The sequence below is a fragment of the Phyllobates terribilis genome, unplaced genomic scaffold, assembly GCF_046119375.1.
Source record: "Phyllobates terribilis strain yellow unplaced genomic scaffold, ASM4611937v1 Scaffold_11__3_contigs__length_659146591, whole genome shotgun sequence".
In the NCBI taxonomy this organism is placed as follows: domain Eukaryota; kingdom Metazoa; phylum Chordata; class Amphibia; order Anura; family Dendrobatidae; genus Phyllobates; species Phyllobates terribilis.
This window is the reverse complement of record NW_027362771.1, coordinates 652,194,729-652,210,221: the sequence shown is the minus strand read 5'-3', so window position 1 is coordinate 652,210,221 and position 15,493 is coordinate 652,194,729. Positions and strand designations below refer to the sequence as shown.

General features: G+C 54.2%; 1 protein-coding gene across 5 annotated transcripts in view; it reads right to left on the bottom strand.

Annotated features, from left to right (window-relative positions):
* Nucleotides 1-15,493, bottom strand: part of LOC141167189 (phospholipid scramblase 1-like) — a 477,203-nt gene that overhangs the window by 71,648 nt on the left and 390,062 nt on the right. For all 5 annotated transcript variants that reach the window (XM_073654619.1, XM_073654616.1, XM_073654614.1 and 2 more), the window contains 3 exons: nucleotides 14,866-14,893; nucleotides 12,717-12,898; nucleotides 11,931-12,092 (listed from right to left, as the gene is read on the bottom strand). In XM_073654619.1, coding sequence (XP_073510720.1) covers nucleotides 11,931-12,092; nucleotides 12,717-12,898; nucleotides 14,866-14,893 — 372 coding nt within the window. The remainder of the gene's footprint in view (nucleotides 1-11,930; nucleotides 12,093-12,716; nucleotides 12,899-14,865; nucleotides 14,894-15,493) is intronic.

Below are 15,493 nucleotides of genomic sequence, written 5' to 3'. Positions count from 1 at the left end.
TATCACTCTGCAGGGGGTGGGGTCATAGCTTCCTTCTATCTGTATCACTCTGCAGGGGGTGGGGTCATAGCTCCCTTCTGTCTGTATCACTCTGCAGGGGGTGGGGTCATAGCTCCCTTCTGTCTGTATCACTCTGCAGGGGGTGGGGTCATAGCTCCCTTCTGTCTGTATCACTCTGCAGGGGGTGGGGTCATAGCTCCCTTCTGTCTGTATCACTCTGCAGGGGGTGAGGTCATAGCTCCCTTCTGTCTGTATCACTCTGCAGGGGGTGGGGTCATAGCTCCCTTCTGTCTGTATCACTCTCCAGGGGGTGGGGTCATAGCTCCCTTCTGTCTGTATCACTCTGCAGGGGGTGGGGTCATAGCTCCCTTCTGTCTGTATCACTCTGCAGGGGGTGAGGTCATAGCTCTCTTCTGTCTGTATCTCTCTGCAGGGGGTGGGGTCATAGCTCCCTTCTGTCTGTATCACTCTGCAGGGGGTGAGGTCATAGCTCCCTTCTGTCTGTATCAGACTGCAGGGGGTGGGGTCATAGCTCCCTTCTATCTGTATCACTCTGCAGGGGGTGAGGTCATAGCTCCCTTCTATCTGTATCTCTCTGCAGGGGATGGGGTCATAGCTCCCTTCTATCTGTATCACTCTGCAGGGGGGGGTCATAGCTCCCTTCTGTCTGTATCACTCTGCAGGGGGGGGGTCATAGCTCCCTTCTGTCTGTATCACTCTGCAGGGGGGGGTCATAGCTCCCTTCTGTCTGTATCACTCTGCAGGGGGTGAGGTCATAGCTCCCTTCTGTCTGTATCTCTCTGCAGGGGGTGGGGTCATAGCTCCCTTCTGTCTGTATCACTCTGCAGGGGGTGGGGTCATAGCTCCCTTCTGTCTGTATCACTCTGCAGGGGGTGGGGTCATAGCTCCCTTCTGTCTGTATCACTCTGCAGGGGGTGAGGTCATAGCTCCCTTCTGTCTGTATCTCTCTGCAGGGGGTGGGGTCATAGCTTCCTTCTGTCTGTATCACTCTGCAGGGGGCGGGGTCATAGCTCCCTTCTGTCTGTATCACTCTGCAGGGGGTGGGGTCATAGCTCCCTTCTATCTGTATCACTCTGCAGGGGGTGGGGTCATAGCACCCTTCTATCTGTATCACTCTGCAGGGGGTGGGGTCATAGCTCCCTTCTGTCTGTATCACTCTGCAGGGGGTGGGGTCATAGCTCCCTTCTATCTGTATCACTCTGCAGGGGGTGGGGTCATAGCTCCTTTCTGTCTGTGTCACTCTGCAGGGGGTGGGGTCATAGCTCCCTTCTGTCTGTATCACTCTGCAGGGGGTGGGGTCATAGCTCCCTTCTGTCTGTATCTCTCTGCAGGGGGTGAGGTCATAGCTCCCTTCTGTCTGTATCACTCTGCAGGGGGCGGGGTCATAGCTCCCTTCTATCTGTATCACTCTGCAGGGGGTGAGGTCATAGCTCTCTTCTGTCTGTATCTCTCTGCAGGGGGTGAGGTCATAGCTCTCTTCTATCTGTATCACTCTGCAGGGGGTGAGGTCATAGCTCCCTTCTGTCTGTATCACTCTGCAGGGGGCGGGGTCATAGCTCCCTTCTGTCTGTATCACTCTGCAGGGGGTGAGGTCATAGCTCCCTTCTGTCTGTATCACTCTGCAGGGGGTGAGGTCATAGCTCCCTTCTGTCTGTATCACTCTGCAGGGGGTGGGGTCATAGCTCCCTTCTGTCTGTATCACTCTGCAGGGGGTGAGGTCATAGCTCCCTTCTGTCTGTATCACTCTGCAGGGGGTGAGGTCATAGCTCCCTTCTGTCTGTATCACTCTGCAGGGGGTGAGGTCATAGCTCCCTTCTGTCTGTATCTCTCTGCAGGGGGTGGGGTCATAGCTCCCTTCTGTCTGTATCACTCTGCAGGGGGTGAGGTCATAGCTCCCTTCTGTCTGTATCTCTCTGCAGGGGGTGGGGTCATAGCTTCCTTCTGTCTGTATCACTCTGCAGGGGGTGGGGTCATAGCTCCCTTCTGTCTGTATCACTCTGCAGGGGGTGGGGTCATAGCTCCCTTCTATCTGTATCACTCTGCAGGGGGAGAGGTCATAGCTCCCTTCTGTCTGTATCACTCTGCAGGGGGTGAGGTCATAGCTCCCTTCTGTCTGTATCACTCTGCAGGGGGTGAGGTCATAGCTCCCTTCTATCTGTATCACTCTGCAGGGGGTGAGGTCATAGCTCCCTTCTGTCTGTATCACTCTGCAGGGGGTGGGGTCATAGCTCCCTTCTATCTGTATCACTCTGCAGGGGGTGGGGTCATAGCTCCCTTCTATCTGTATCACTCTGCAGGGGGTGGGGTCATAGCTCCCTTCTGTCTGTATCACTCTGCAGGGGGTGAGGTCATAGCTCCCTTCTGTCTGTATCACTCTGCAGGGGTTGAGGTCATAGCTCCCTTCTATCTGTATCACTCTGCAGGGGGTGAGGTCATAGCTCTCTTCTGTCTGTATCACTCTGTAGGGGGCGGGGTCATAGCTCCCTTCTGTCTGTATCACTCTGCAGGGGGTGAGGTCATAGCTCTCTTCTGTCTGTATCACTCTGTAGGGGGCGGGGTCATAGCTCCCTTCTGTCTGTATCACTCTGCAGGGGGTGGGGTCATAGCTCCCTTCTATCTGTATCATTCTGCAGGGGGTGAGGTCATAGCTCCCTTCTGTCTGTATCACTCTGCAGGGGGTGGGGTCATAGCTCCCTTCTATCTGTATCACTCTGCAGGGGGTGGGGTCATAGCTCCCTTCTATCTGTATCACTCTGCAGGGGGTGGGGTCATAGCTCCCTTCTGTCTGTATCACTCTGCAGGGGGTGGGGTCATAGCTCCCTTCTGTCTGTATCACTCTGCAGGGGGTGAGGTCATAGCTCCCTTCTGTCTGTATCACTCTGTAGGGGGCGGGGTCATAGCTCCCTTCTGTCTGTATCACTCTGCAGGGGGTGAGGTCATAGCTCCCTTCTGTCTGTATCACTCTGTAGGGGGCGGGGTCATAGCTCCCTTCTGTCTGTATCTCTCTGCAGGTGGTGGGGTCATAGCTTCCTTCTGTCTGTATCTCTCTGCAGGGGGTGGGGTCATAGCTCCCTTCTATCTGTATCACTCTGCAGGGGGTGGGGTCATAGCTCCCTTCTATCTGTATCACTCTGCAGGGGGTGGGGTCATAGCTTCCTTCTGTCTGTATCTCTCTGCAGGGGGTGGGGTCATAGCTCCCTTCTATCTGTATCACTCTGCAGGGGGTGGGGTCATAGCTCCCTTCTGTCTGTATCACTCTGCAGGGGGCGGGGTCATAGCTCCCTTCTATCTGTATCACTCTGCAGTGGGTGGGGTCATAGCTCCCTTCTGTCTGTATCACTCTGCAGGGGGCGGGGTCATAGCTCCCTTCTATCTGCATCACTCTGCAGGGGGTGGGGTCATAGCTCCCTTCTATCTGTATCTCTCTGCAGGGGGCGGGGTCATAGCTCCCTTCTATCTGCATCACTCTGCAGGGGGTGGGGTCATAGCTCCCTTCTATCTGTATCACTCTGCAGGGGGTGGGGTCATAGCTCCCTTCTATCTGTATCTCTCTGCAGGGGGTGGGGTCATAGCTTCCTTCTGTCTGTATCTCTCTGCAGGGGGTGGGGTCATAGCTCCCTTCTATCTGTATCACTCTGCAGGGGGTGGGGTCATAGCTCTCTTCTGTCTGTATCACTCTGCAGGGGGTGGGGTCATAGCTCCCTTCTGTCTGTATCACTCTGCAGGGGGTGGGGTCATAGCTCCCTTCTATCTGTATCACTCTGCAGGGGGTGGGGTCATAGCTCCCTTCTATCTGTATCACTCTGCAGGGGGTGGGGTCATAGCTCTCTTCTATCTGTATCACTCTGCAGGGGGTGAGGTCATAGCTCCCTTCTGTCTGTATCACTCTGCAGGGGGTGGGGTCATAGCTCCCTTCTGTCTGTATCACTCTGCAGGGGGTGGGGTCATAGCTCCCTTCTATCTGTATCACTCTGCAGGGGGTGGGGTCATAGCTCCCTTCTATCTGTATCACTCTGCAGGGGGTGGGGTCATAGCTCCCTTCTATCTGTATCACTCTGCAGGGGGTGGGGTCATAGCTCCCTTCTATCTGTATCACTCTGCAGGGGGCGGGGTCATAGCTCTCTTCTGTCTGTATCACTCTGCAGGGGGTGAGGTCATAGCTCCCTTCTGTCTGTATCACTCTGCAGGGGGCGGGGTCATAGCTCCCTTCTGTCTGTATCACTCTGCAGGGGGTGAGGTCATAGCTCCCTTCTGTCTGTATCACTCTGCAGGGGGTGAGGTCATAGCTCCCTTCTATCTGTATCTCTCTGCAGGGGGCGGGGTCATAGCTCCCTTCTATCTGCATCACTCTGCAGGGGGTGGGGTCATAGCTCCCTTCTATCTGTATCTCTCTGCAGGGGGCGGGGTCATAGCTCCCTTCTATCTGCATCACTCTGCAGGGGGTGGGGTCATAGCTCCCTTCTATCTGTATCACTCTGCAGGGGGTGGGGTCATAGCTCCCTTCTATCTGTATCTCTCTGCAGGGGGTGGGGTCATAGCTTCCTTCTGTCTGTATCTCTCTGCAGGGGGTGGGGTCATAGCTCCCTTCTATCTGTATCACTCTGCAGGGGGTGGGGTCATAGCTCTCTTCTGTCTGTATCACTCTGCAGGGGGTGGGGTCATAGCTCCCTTCTGTCTGTATCACTCTGCAGGGGGTGGGGTCATAGCTCCCTTCTATCTGTATCACTCTGCAGGGGGTGGGGTCATAGCTCCCTTCTATCTGTATCACTCTGCAGGGGGTGGGGTCATAGCTCTCTTCTATCTGTATCACTCTGCAGGGGGTGAGGTCATAGCTCCCTTCTGTCTGTATCACTCTGCAGGGGGTGGGGTCATAGCTCCCTTCTGTCTGTATCACTCTGCAGGGGGTGGGGTCATAGCTCCCTTCTATCTGTATCACTCTGCAGGGGGTGGGGTCATAGCTCCCTTCTATCTGTATCACTCTGCAGGGGGTGGGGTCATAGCTCCCTTCTATCTGTATCACTCTGCAGGGGGTGGGGTCATAGCTCCCTTCTATCTGTATCACTCTGCAGGGGGCGGGGTCATAGCTCTCTTCTGTCTGTATCACTCTGCAGGGGGTGAGGTCATAGCTCCCTTCTGTCTGTATCACTCTGCAGGGGGCGGGGTCATAGCTCCCTTCTGTCTGTATCACTCTGCAGGGGGTGAGGTCATAGCTCCCTTCTGTCTGTATCACTCTGCAGGGGGCGGGGTCATAGCTCCCTTCTATCTGTATCACTCTGCAGGGGGTGGGGTCATAGCTCCCTTCTATCTGTATCACTCTGCAGGGGGCGGGGTCATAGCTCTCTTCTGTCTGTATCACTCTGCAGGGGGTGGGGTCATAGCTCCCTTCTATCTGTATCACTCTGCAGGGGGTGGGGTCTTAGCTCCCTTCTGTCTGTATCACTCTGCAGGGGGTGGGGTCATAGCTCCCTTCTGTCTGTATCACTCTGCAGGGGGTGAGGTCATAGCTCCCTTCTGTCTGTATCTCTCTGCAGGGGGTGAGGTCATAGCTCTCTTCTGTCTGTATCACTCTGCAGGGGGTGGGGTCATAGCTCCCTTCTGTCTGTATCTCTCTGCAGGGGGTGGGGTCATAGCTCCCTTCTGTCTGTATCACTCTGCAGGGGGCGGGGTCATAGCTCCCTTCTGTCTGTATCACTCTGCAGGGGGTGAGGTCATAGCTCTCTTCTATCTGTATCCCCCTGCAGGGGGTGAGGTCATAGCTCCCTTCTGTCTGTATCACTCTGCAGGGGGCGGGGTCATAGCTCCCTTCTGTCTGTATCACTCTGCAGGGGGTGAGGTCATAGCTCTCTTCTATCTGTATCACTCTGCAGGGGGTGAGGTCATAGCTCTCTTCTATCTGTATCCCCCTGCAGGGGGTGAGGTCATAGCTCCCTTCTGTCTGTATCACTCTGCAGGGGGTGAGGTCATAGCTCCCTTCTATCTGTATCACTCTGCAGGGGGTGAGGTCATAGCTCTCTTCTATCTGTATCACTCTGCAGGGGGTGAGGTCATAGCTCTCTTCTATCTGTATCCCCCTGCAGGGGGTGAGGTCATAGCTCCCTTCTGTCTGTATCACTCTGCAGGGGGTGAGGTCATAGCTCCCTTCTATCTGTATCACTCTGCAGGGGGTGAGGTCATAGCTCCCTTCTATCTGTATCACTCTGCAGGGGGTGAGGTCATAGCTCTCTTCTATCTGTATCCCCCTGCAGGGGGTGAGGTCATAGCTCCCTTCTGTCTGTATCACTCTGCAGGGGGTGAGGTCATAGCTCCCTTCTATCTGTATCACTCTGCAGGGGGTGAGGTCATAGCTCCCTTCTGTCTGTATCTCTCTGCAGGGGGTGGGGTCATAGCTCCCTTCTGTCTGTATCACTCTGCAGGGGGTGAGGTCATAGCTCTCTTCTATCTGTATCACTCTGCAGGGGGTGAGGTCATAGCTCTCTTCTATCTGTATCCCCCTGCAGGGGGTGAGGTCATAGCTCCCTTCTGTCTGTATCACTCTGCAGGGGGTGAGGTCATAGCTCCCTTCTATCTGTATCACTCTGCAGGGGGTGAGGTCATAGCTCTCTTCTATCTGTATCCCCCTGCAGGGGGTGAGGTCATAGCTCCCTTCTGTCTGTATCACTCTGCAGGGGGTGAGGTCATAGCTCCCTTCTATCTGTATCACTTTGCAGGGGGTGAGGTCATAGCTCCCTTCTGTCTGTATCACTCTGCAGGGGGTGAGGTCATAGCTCCCTTCTATCTGTATCACTCTGCAGGGGGCGGGGTCATAGCTCCCTTCTGTCTGTATCACTCTGCAGGGGGTGGGGTCATAGCTCCCTTCTGTCTGTATCACTCTGCAGGGGGTGAGGTCATAGCTCCCTTCTATCTGTATCACTTTGCAGGGGGTGAGGTCATAGCTCCCTTCTGTCTGTATCACTCTGCAGGGGGTGAGGTCATAGCTCCCTTCTATCTGTATCACTCTGCAGGGGGCGGGGTCATAGCTCCCTTCTGTCTGTATCACTCTGCAGGGGGTGGGGTCATATCTCCCTTCTATCTGTATCACTCTGCAGGGGGCGGGGTCATAGCTCCCTTCTATCTGTATCACTCTGCAGGGGGCGGGGTCATAGCTCCCTTCTATCTGTATCACTCTGCAGGGGGTGGGGTCATAGCTCCCTTCTATCTGTATCACTCTGCAGGGGGTGGGGTCATAGCTCCCTTCTGTCTGTATCACTCTGCAGGGGGTGAGGTCATAGCTCCCTTCTATCTGTATCACTCTGCAGGGGGTGGGGTCATAGCTCCCTTCTGTCTGTATCACTCTGCAGGGGGTGAGGTCATAGCTCTCTTCTGTCTGTATCACTCTGCAGGGGGTGAGGTCATAGCTCCCTTCTATCTGTATCACTCTGCAGGGGGTGGGGTCTTAGCTCCCTTCTATCTGTATCACTCTGCAGGGGGCGGGGTCATAGCTCCCTTCTGTCTGTATCACTCTGCAGGGGGTGGGGTCATATCTCCCTTCTATCTGTATCACTCTGCAGGGGGCGGGGTCATAGCTCCCTTCTATCTGTATCACTCTGCAGGGGGTGGGGTCATAGCTCCCTTCTATCTGTATCACTCTGCAGGGGGTGGGGTCATAGCTCCCTTCTATCTGTATCACTCTGCAGGGGGTGGGGTCATAGCTCCCTTCTATCTGTATCACTCTGCAGGGGGTGGGGTCATAGCTCCCTTCTATCTGTATCACTCTGCAGGGGGTGAGGTCATAGCTCTCTTCTATCTGTATCACTCTGCAGGGGGTGGGGTCATAGCTCCCTTCTATCTGTATCACTCTGCAGGGGGTGAGGTCATAGCTCTCTTCTGTCTGTATCACTCTGCAGGGGGTGAGGTCATAGCTCCCTTCTATCTGTATCACTCTGCAGGGGGTGGGGTCATAGCTCCCTTCTGTCTGTATCACTCTGCAGGGGGTGAGGTCATAGCTCCCTTCTGTCTGTATCACTCTGCAGGGGGTGAGGTCATAGCTCCCTTCTATCTGTATCACTCTGCAGGGGGTGGGGTCATAGCTCCCTTCTGTCTGTATCACTCTGCAGGGGGTGAGGTCATAGCTCTCTTCTGTCTGTATCACTCTGCAGGGGGTGAGGTCATAGCTCTCTTCTGTCTGTATCACTCTGCAGGGGGTGAGGTCATAGCTCCCTTCTATCTGTATCACTCTGCAGGGGGTGAGGTCATAGCTCCCTTCTATCTGTATCACTCTGCAGGGGGCGGGGTCATAGCTCCCTTCTGTCTGTATCTCTCTGCAGGGGGCGGGGTCATAGCTCCCTTCTGTCTGTATCTCTCTGCAGGGGGTGGGGTCATAGCTCCCTTCTGTCTGTATCTCTCTGCAGGGGGTGGGGTCATAGCTCTCGTCTATCTGTATCACTCTGCAGGGGGTGAGGTCATAGCTCCCTTCTGTCTGTATCACTCTGCAGGGGGTGAGGTCATAGCTCCCTTCTATGTGTATCCCCCTGCAGGGGGTGGGGTCATAGCTCCCTTCTGTCTGTATCACTCTGCAGGGGGTGAGGTCATAGCTCCCTTCTGTCTGTATCACTCTGCAGGGGGTGAGGTCATAGCTCCCTTCTATCTGTATCACTCTGCAGGGGGTGGGGTCATAGCTCCCTTCTATCTGTATCACTCTGCAGGGGGTGAGGTCATAGCTCGCTTCTGTCTGTATCACTCTGCAGGGGGTGGGGTCATAGCTCCCTTCTATCTGTATCACTCTGCAGGGGGCGGGGTCATAGCTCCCTTCTGTCTGTATCACTCTGCAGGGGGTGAGGTCATAGCTCTCTTCTGTCTGTATCACTCTGCAGGGGGTGAGGTCATAGCTCTCTTCTGTCTGTATCACTCTGCAGGGGGTGGGGTCATAGCTCCCTTCTGTCTGTATCACTCTGCAGGGGGTGAGGTGATAGCTCCCTTCTGTCTGTATCTCTCTGCAGGGGGTGGGGTCATAGCTCCCTTCTATCTGTATCACTCTGCAGGGGGTGAGGTCATAGCTCTCTTCTGTCTGTATCACTCTGCAGGGGGTGGGGTCATAGCTCCCTTCTGTCTGTATCACTCTGCAGGGGGTGGGGTCATAGCTCCCTTCTGTCTGTATCACTCTGCAGGGGGTGGGGTCATAGCTCCCTTCTGTCTGTATCACTCTGCAGGGGGTGGGGTCATAGCTCCCTTCTGTCTGTATCACTCTGCAGGGGGCGGGGTCATAGCTCCCTTCTGTCTGTATCACTCTGCAGGGGGTGAGGTCATAGCTCCCTTCTATCTGTATCACTCTGCAGGGGGCGGGGTCATAGCTCCCTTCTATCTGTATCACTCTGCAGGGGGTGAGGTCATAGCTCCCTTCTGTCTGTATCACTCTGCAGGGGGTGAGGTCATAGCTCCCTTCTGTCTGTATCACTCTGCAGGGGGTGAGGTCATAGCTCCCTTCTATCTGTATCACTCTGCAGGGGGTGGGGTCATAGCTCCCTTCTGTCTGTATCACTCTGCAGGGGGTGGGGTCATAGCTCCCTTCTATCTGTATCACTCTGCAGGGGGTGGGGTCATAGCTCTCTTCTATCTGTATCACTCTGCAGGGGGTGAGGTCATAGCTCCCTCCTGTCTGTATCACTCTGCAGGGGGTGGGGTCATAGCTCCCTTCTATCTGTATCACTCTGCAGGGGGTGGGGTCATAGCTCTCTTCTATCTGTATCACTCTGCAGGGGGTGAGGTCATAGCTCCCTTCTGTCTGTATCACTCTGCAGGGGGTGGGGTCATAGCTCCCTTCTATCTGTATCACTCTGCAGGGGGTGGGGTCATAGCTCTCTTCTATCTGTATCACTCTGCAGGGGGTGAGGTCATAGCTCCCTTCTATCTGTATCACTCTGCAGGGGGCGGGGTCATAGCTCCCTTCTGTCTGTATCACTCTGCAGGGGGCGGGGTCATAGCTCCCTTCTGTCTGTATCACTCTGCAGGGGGTGAGGTCATAGCTCCCTTCTGTCTGTATCACTCTGCAGGGGGTGGGGTCATAGCTCCCTTCTATCTGTATCACTCTGCAGGGGGTGGGGTCATAGCTCCCTTCTATCTGTATCACTCTGCAGGGGGTGGGGTCATAGCTCCCTTCTGTCTGTATCACTCTGCAGGGGGTGGGGTCACAGCTCCCTTCTATCTGTATCACTCTGCAGGGGGTGAGGTCATAGCTCCCTTCTATCTGTATCACTCTGCAGGGGGTGAGGTCATAGCTCCCTTCTATCTGTATCACTCTGCAGGGGGTGAGGTCATAGCTCCCTTCTGTCTGTATCACTCTGCAGGGGGTGGGGTCATAGCTCCCTTCTCTCTGTATCACTCTGCAGGGGGTGAGGTCATAGCTCCCTTCTGTCTGTATCACTCTGCAGGAGGTGGGGTCATAGCTCCCTTCTGTCTGTATCACTCTGCAGGGGGCGGGGTCATAGCTCTCTTCTGTCTGTATCACTCTGCAGGGGGTGGGGTCATAGCTCCCTTCTGTCTGTATCACTCTGCAGGGGGTGGGGTCATAGCTCCCTTCTCTCTGTATCACTCTGCAGGGGGTGAGGTCATAGCTCCCTTCTGTCTGTATCACTCTGCAGGAGGTGGGGTCATAGCTCCCTTCTGTCTGTATCACTCTGCAGGGGGCGGGGTCATAGCTCTCTTCTGTCTGTATCACTCTGCAGGGGGTGGGGTCATAGCTCCCTTCTGTCTGTATCACTCTGCAGGAGGTGGGGTCATAGCTCCCTTCTATCTGTATCACTCTGCAGGGGGCGGGGTCATAGCTCTCTTCTGTCTGTATCACTCTGCAGGGGGTGGGGTCATAGCTCCCTTCTGTCTGTATCACTCTGCAGGGGGTGGGGTCATAGCTCCCTTCTATCTGTATCACTCTGCAGGGGGTGAGGTCATAGCTCCCTTCTATCTGTATCACTCTGCAGGATGTGGGGTCATAGCTCCCTTCTGTCTGTATCACTCTGCAGGGGGTGAGGTCATAGCTCCCTTCTATCTGTATCTCTCTGCAGGGGGTGAGGTCATAGCTCCCTTCTATCTGTATCACTCTGCAGGGGGTGAGGTCATAGCTCCCTTCTGTCTGTATCACTCTGCAGGGGGTGAGGTCATAGCTCCCTTCTGTCTGTATCACTCTGCAGGGGGTGAGGTCATAGCTCCCTTCTGTCTGTATCACTCTGCAGGGGGTGGGGTCATAGCTCCCTTCTGTCTGTATCATTCTGCAGGGGGTGGGGTCATTGCTCCCTTCTATCTGTATCTCTCTGCAGGGGGTGAGGTCATAGCTCCCTTCTGTCTGTATCACTCTGCAGGGGGTGAGGTCATAGCTCCCTTCTGTCTGTATCACTCTGCAGGGGGTGAGGTTATAGCTCCCTTCTATCTGTATCACTCTGCAGGGGGTGAGGTCATAGCTCCCTTCTGTCTGTATCACTCTGCAGGGGGTGGGGTCATAGCTCTCTTCTGTCTGTATCACTCTGCAGGGGGGGGGGTCATAGCTCCCTTCTATCTGTATCACTCTGCAGGGGGTGAGGTCATAGCTCCCTTCTGTCTGTATCACTCTGCAGGGGGGGGGGGTCATAGCTCTCTTCTATCTGTATCACTCTGCAGGGGGTGGGGTCATAGCTCCCTTCTGTCTGTATCACTCTGCAGGGGGTGGGGTCATAGCTCCCTTCTATCTGTATCACTCTGCAGGGGGTGGGGTCATAGCTCCCTTCTATCTGTATCACTCTGCAGGGGGCGGGGTCATAGCTCCCTTCTCTCTGTATCACTCTGCAGGGGGTGGGGTCATAGCTCCCTTCTATCTGTATCACTCTGCAGGGGGCGGGGTCATAGCTCCCTTCTCTCTGTATCACTCTGCAGGGGGAGTGGCACACATTGTATACTATGTGACTTACCTCAAAAGTGGCATTGCCAAAGATACTGTTCTGGAATCTTGGTCCCAGGATGAGCAGAGTCACCACCTTGGAGGGATTCATGATGGACAGGTGGGTGACCATCATGTTATTATGCAACTTGACAAATCCAGCTGGACGCCCCGGGGGACAGTGCACCTCCATCTGCAGGAGGAAAAACAGGAGTATTTTCTACTGTAACCATCAGAGGGCCCCACACATTAGGTGGCAGATATTGTGCTGCCCCATGGGGTGGTCCCGCAGGAGGTAAAATCAAATGCTCAGCCCTCCAATGTAATAAACAGGTGTGTTAGTTGAGTATCTCTGGATGACTTTAGCTCAGTGCTGGGGGAGGGTGAGCTGCCCTGACACCCAGGTCACAGTCCTGCCCTGACACCCAGGTCACAGTCCTGCCCTGACACCCAGGTCACAGTCCTGCCCTGACACCCAGGTCATAGTCCTGCCCTGACACCCAGGTCATAGTCCTGCCTTGACACCCAGGTCACAGTCCTGCCCTGACACCCAGGTCACAGTCCTGCCCTGACACCCAGGTCACAGTCCTGCCCTGACACCCAGGTCACAGTCCTGCCCTGACACCCAGGTCATAGTCCTGCCCTGACACCCAGGTCACATTCCTGCCCTGACACCCAGGTCACATTCCTGCCCTGACACCCAGGTCACATTCCTGCCCTGACACCCAGATCATAGTCCTGCCCTGACACCCAGGTCACAGTCCTGCCCTGACACCCAAGTCATAGTCCTGCCATGCTGAGTATGTGTAACCCTCACCTCCCGGGTACAGGAGCAGTTGCAGCTCTCCAGCAGCTGTAGGACCTCATTGCCGCTGTTGTCCTTAATCTTCACGTCGTAGAGAGGTGCGCAGCACGCAACATGCTGAAACGCCTGGAATAGTCGCTGACCAACATGGTTCAACACATCAAAGGTGCAGCCCATACCCTGCGACACTGTGACTGGTGGGAAGAGACACAAGGATGGATCAGTACCAGAACTCTGAGGACTGTTCACATGAGACAGGTAGGACCATATTCATGGACAGTACCCTCTGTTAAATACACACACGTGGCCAAACCGGAGAAGACAACTGATCAGGAGAGGTCCTTCCTCTAGAGAATAGTGATGTGTATGGAGACCACCAGCCTGAAAGCAAAGCATCAAACACTACCATAGACCAGAGTACTAGACAAATGGAAACCCACTGGACTGCAGGACTAAACTGCCAAACCACAGGACATTAGGGAATATAATACGAGACTGCAGGACTAAACCTACAAACAATGGGACACCTGGGTATATAACAATTGACTGCAGGACTGAACTAACACACTACAGGACAATAGGAACTATAACACTCAACTGCAGGACTAAACCAACAAATCACGGGACACCAGGATTTGGAGCATAAACCCAGTAGACACCAGGGACTTGAGCATGAAACCAGTGGACACCAGGGACTCGAGCATTAAACCAGTTGACATCAGGGACTGGAGCATGACACCAGTGGACACCAGGGACTGGAGCATTAAACCAGTAAACACCAGGGACTGGAGCATGACATCAGTGGACACCAGGGCCTGGAGCATGAAACCAGGGGACACCAGGGACTGGAGCATGAAACCAGTGGACACCAGGGACTGGAGCATGAAACCAGTGGACACCAGGGGCTGGAGCATTAAAACAGTGGAAACCAGGAACTGGAGCATTAAACCAGTGGACACCAGGAACTGGAGCATTAAACCAGTGGACACCAGGCTCTGGAGCATTAAACCAGTGGACACCTGGAACTGGAGCATTAAACCAGTAAACACCAGGGACTGGAGCATTAAACCAGAGAACTCCAGGCTCTGGAGCATTAAACCAGTAGACACCAGGCACTGGAGCATGAAACCAGTAGACACCAGGGACTGCAGCATGACACCAGCGGACACCAGGTACTGGAGCATGAAACCAGTAGACACCAGGGACGGGAGCATGAAACCAGTGGACACCAGGGACTGGAACATTAAACCAGTGGACACCAAGGACTGGAGCATTTAAACCAGTGGACCCCAGGTGTCACAGGTTTACTACGACAGAGATGAGCCGGAAGACCGCAGCGTCTGATTCCTCCCACTTCTGCACTCATTAGAAGCCTTTCACCTTCGTATTAATTGGTTCAGGTTTCTTTTAGCAGTGCAGGGGTTAATCTGCTCAGTTGTGAGCTCTTGGAAGCTTACCTTCATTTAAGCTCTTAGCTGTCCAGTGTTAGCCAATCCCGCTTCTATATATACTGGGCTTTGGCAGGCTATCATTGCCAGAGCTAGCTTCATGCTGCATGGTTCTAGGAGTGTGGTGGAGAGTGGTTATTTGAGAAGGCGTTTGGTGGATTTCAGCTTAGACTTTTGTGTGGTTTAGGTTGCGTGTTAATCCTATTCTTCTCCTATTTTGGTTTGTTCCCCTTCCTCCACTTCCCGGTGTTAACCTCTATTGTTTGTGTGTATATATTTGTATGATTGGTATTTTCCTTTAGCCCTCCTTGTATTACCTTGTTAGTCTGGTTTGTGTACTGCCATACACTACTACTCCCCTCTTCCCTGGGGGAAGGGGAAGGAAACAGACTGAGGGCGGATTGAGGAGCTCAGACAAGGTATGTGGCCCCAGCATCTTCACCTTCAGAAGTAATCTGGGGAGCAGGGCCAGCTAGGGTGCCCCTAGCATTAGGGACAGGGTAGGAGCCTCTGGCCTTGGAATACCCAATAACAGAGCCGTGACACCAGGAGCATTAAACCAGTAGACGCCAGGGACTGGAGTATTAAACCAGTAGACACTAGGGAGCATTAACCAATAGACAACAGAGACTAGTATATTTCCAATCAAGTCACACAGGGGACACAGGATATAGAACACAATGATTTTGGATAAATATATATAATTTTCTTACATTTCTCTTTCACGATTAACTGGTTAATCTGAAACAGAAAACCCGTCATTAGTGATGACTCCGCACAAGATGGACATATGGGTGACTGATATCACAGCTGAAAAGACAGGCGGGGGAGACAAGAGGAACAGACTGGCAGGGGAGACAAGAGGAACAGACAGGCAGGGAGACAAGAGGAACAGACTGGCAGGGGAGACAAGATGAACAGACAGGCAGGGAGACAAGGGAAACCAACAGGCAGGGGAAACAAGAGAAACAGACAGGAAGGGGAGACAAGAGGAACAGACAGGCAGGGGAGACAAGATGAACAGACAGGCAGGGAGACAAGGGAAACCAACAGGCAGGGGAAACAAGAGAAACTAACAGGCAGGGGAGACAAGAGGAACCAACAGGCAGGGGAGACAAGAGGAACCAACAGGCAGGGAAGACAAGAGGAACCAACAGGTAGAGGAGACAGGAGCAACAGGCAGGCAGTGGAGACAAGAGGAACAGGTAAGTAAGGGTGACAGGAAGAACATGTAAGTAGAGGTGATGGGAAGAACAGGCAGGGGTGACGAGAGGAACAGGTAGGCAGGGGTGACAGGATGACCAGACAGACAGAAGAGCTAGAATGAGGACAGTATGGAGA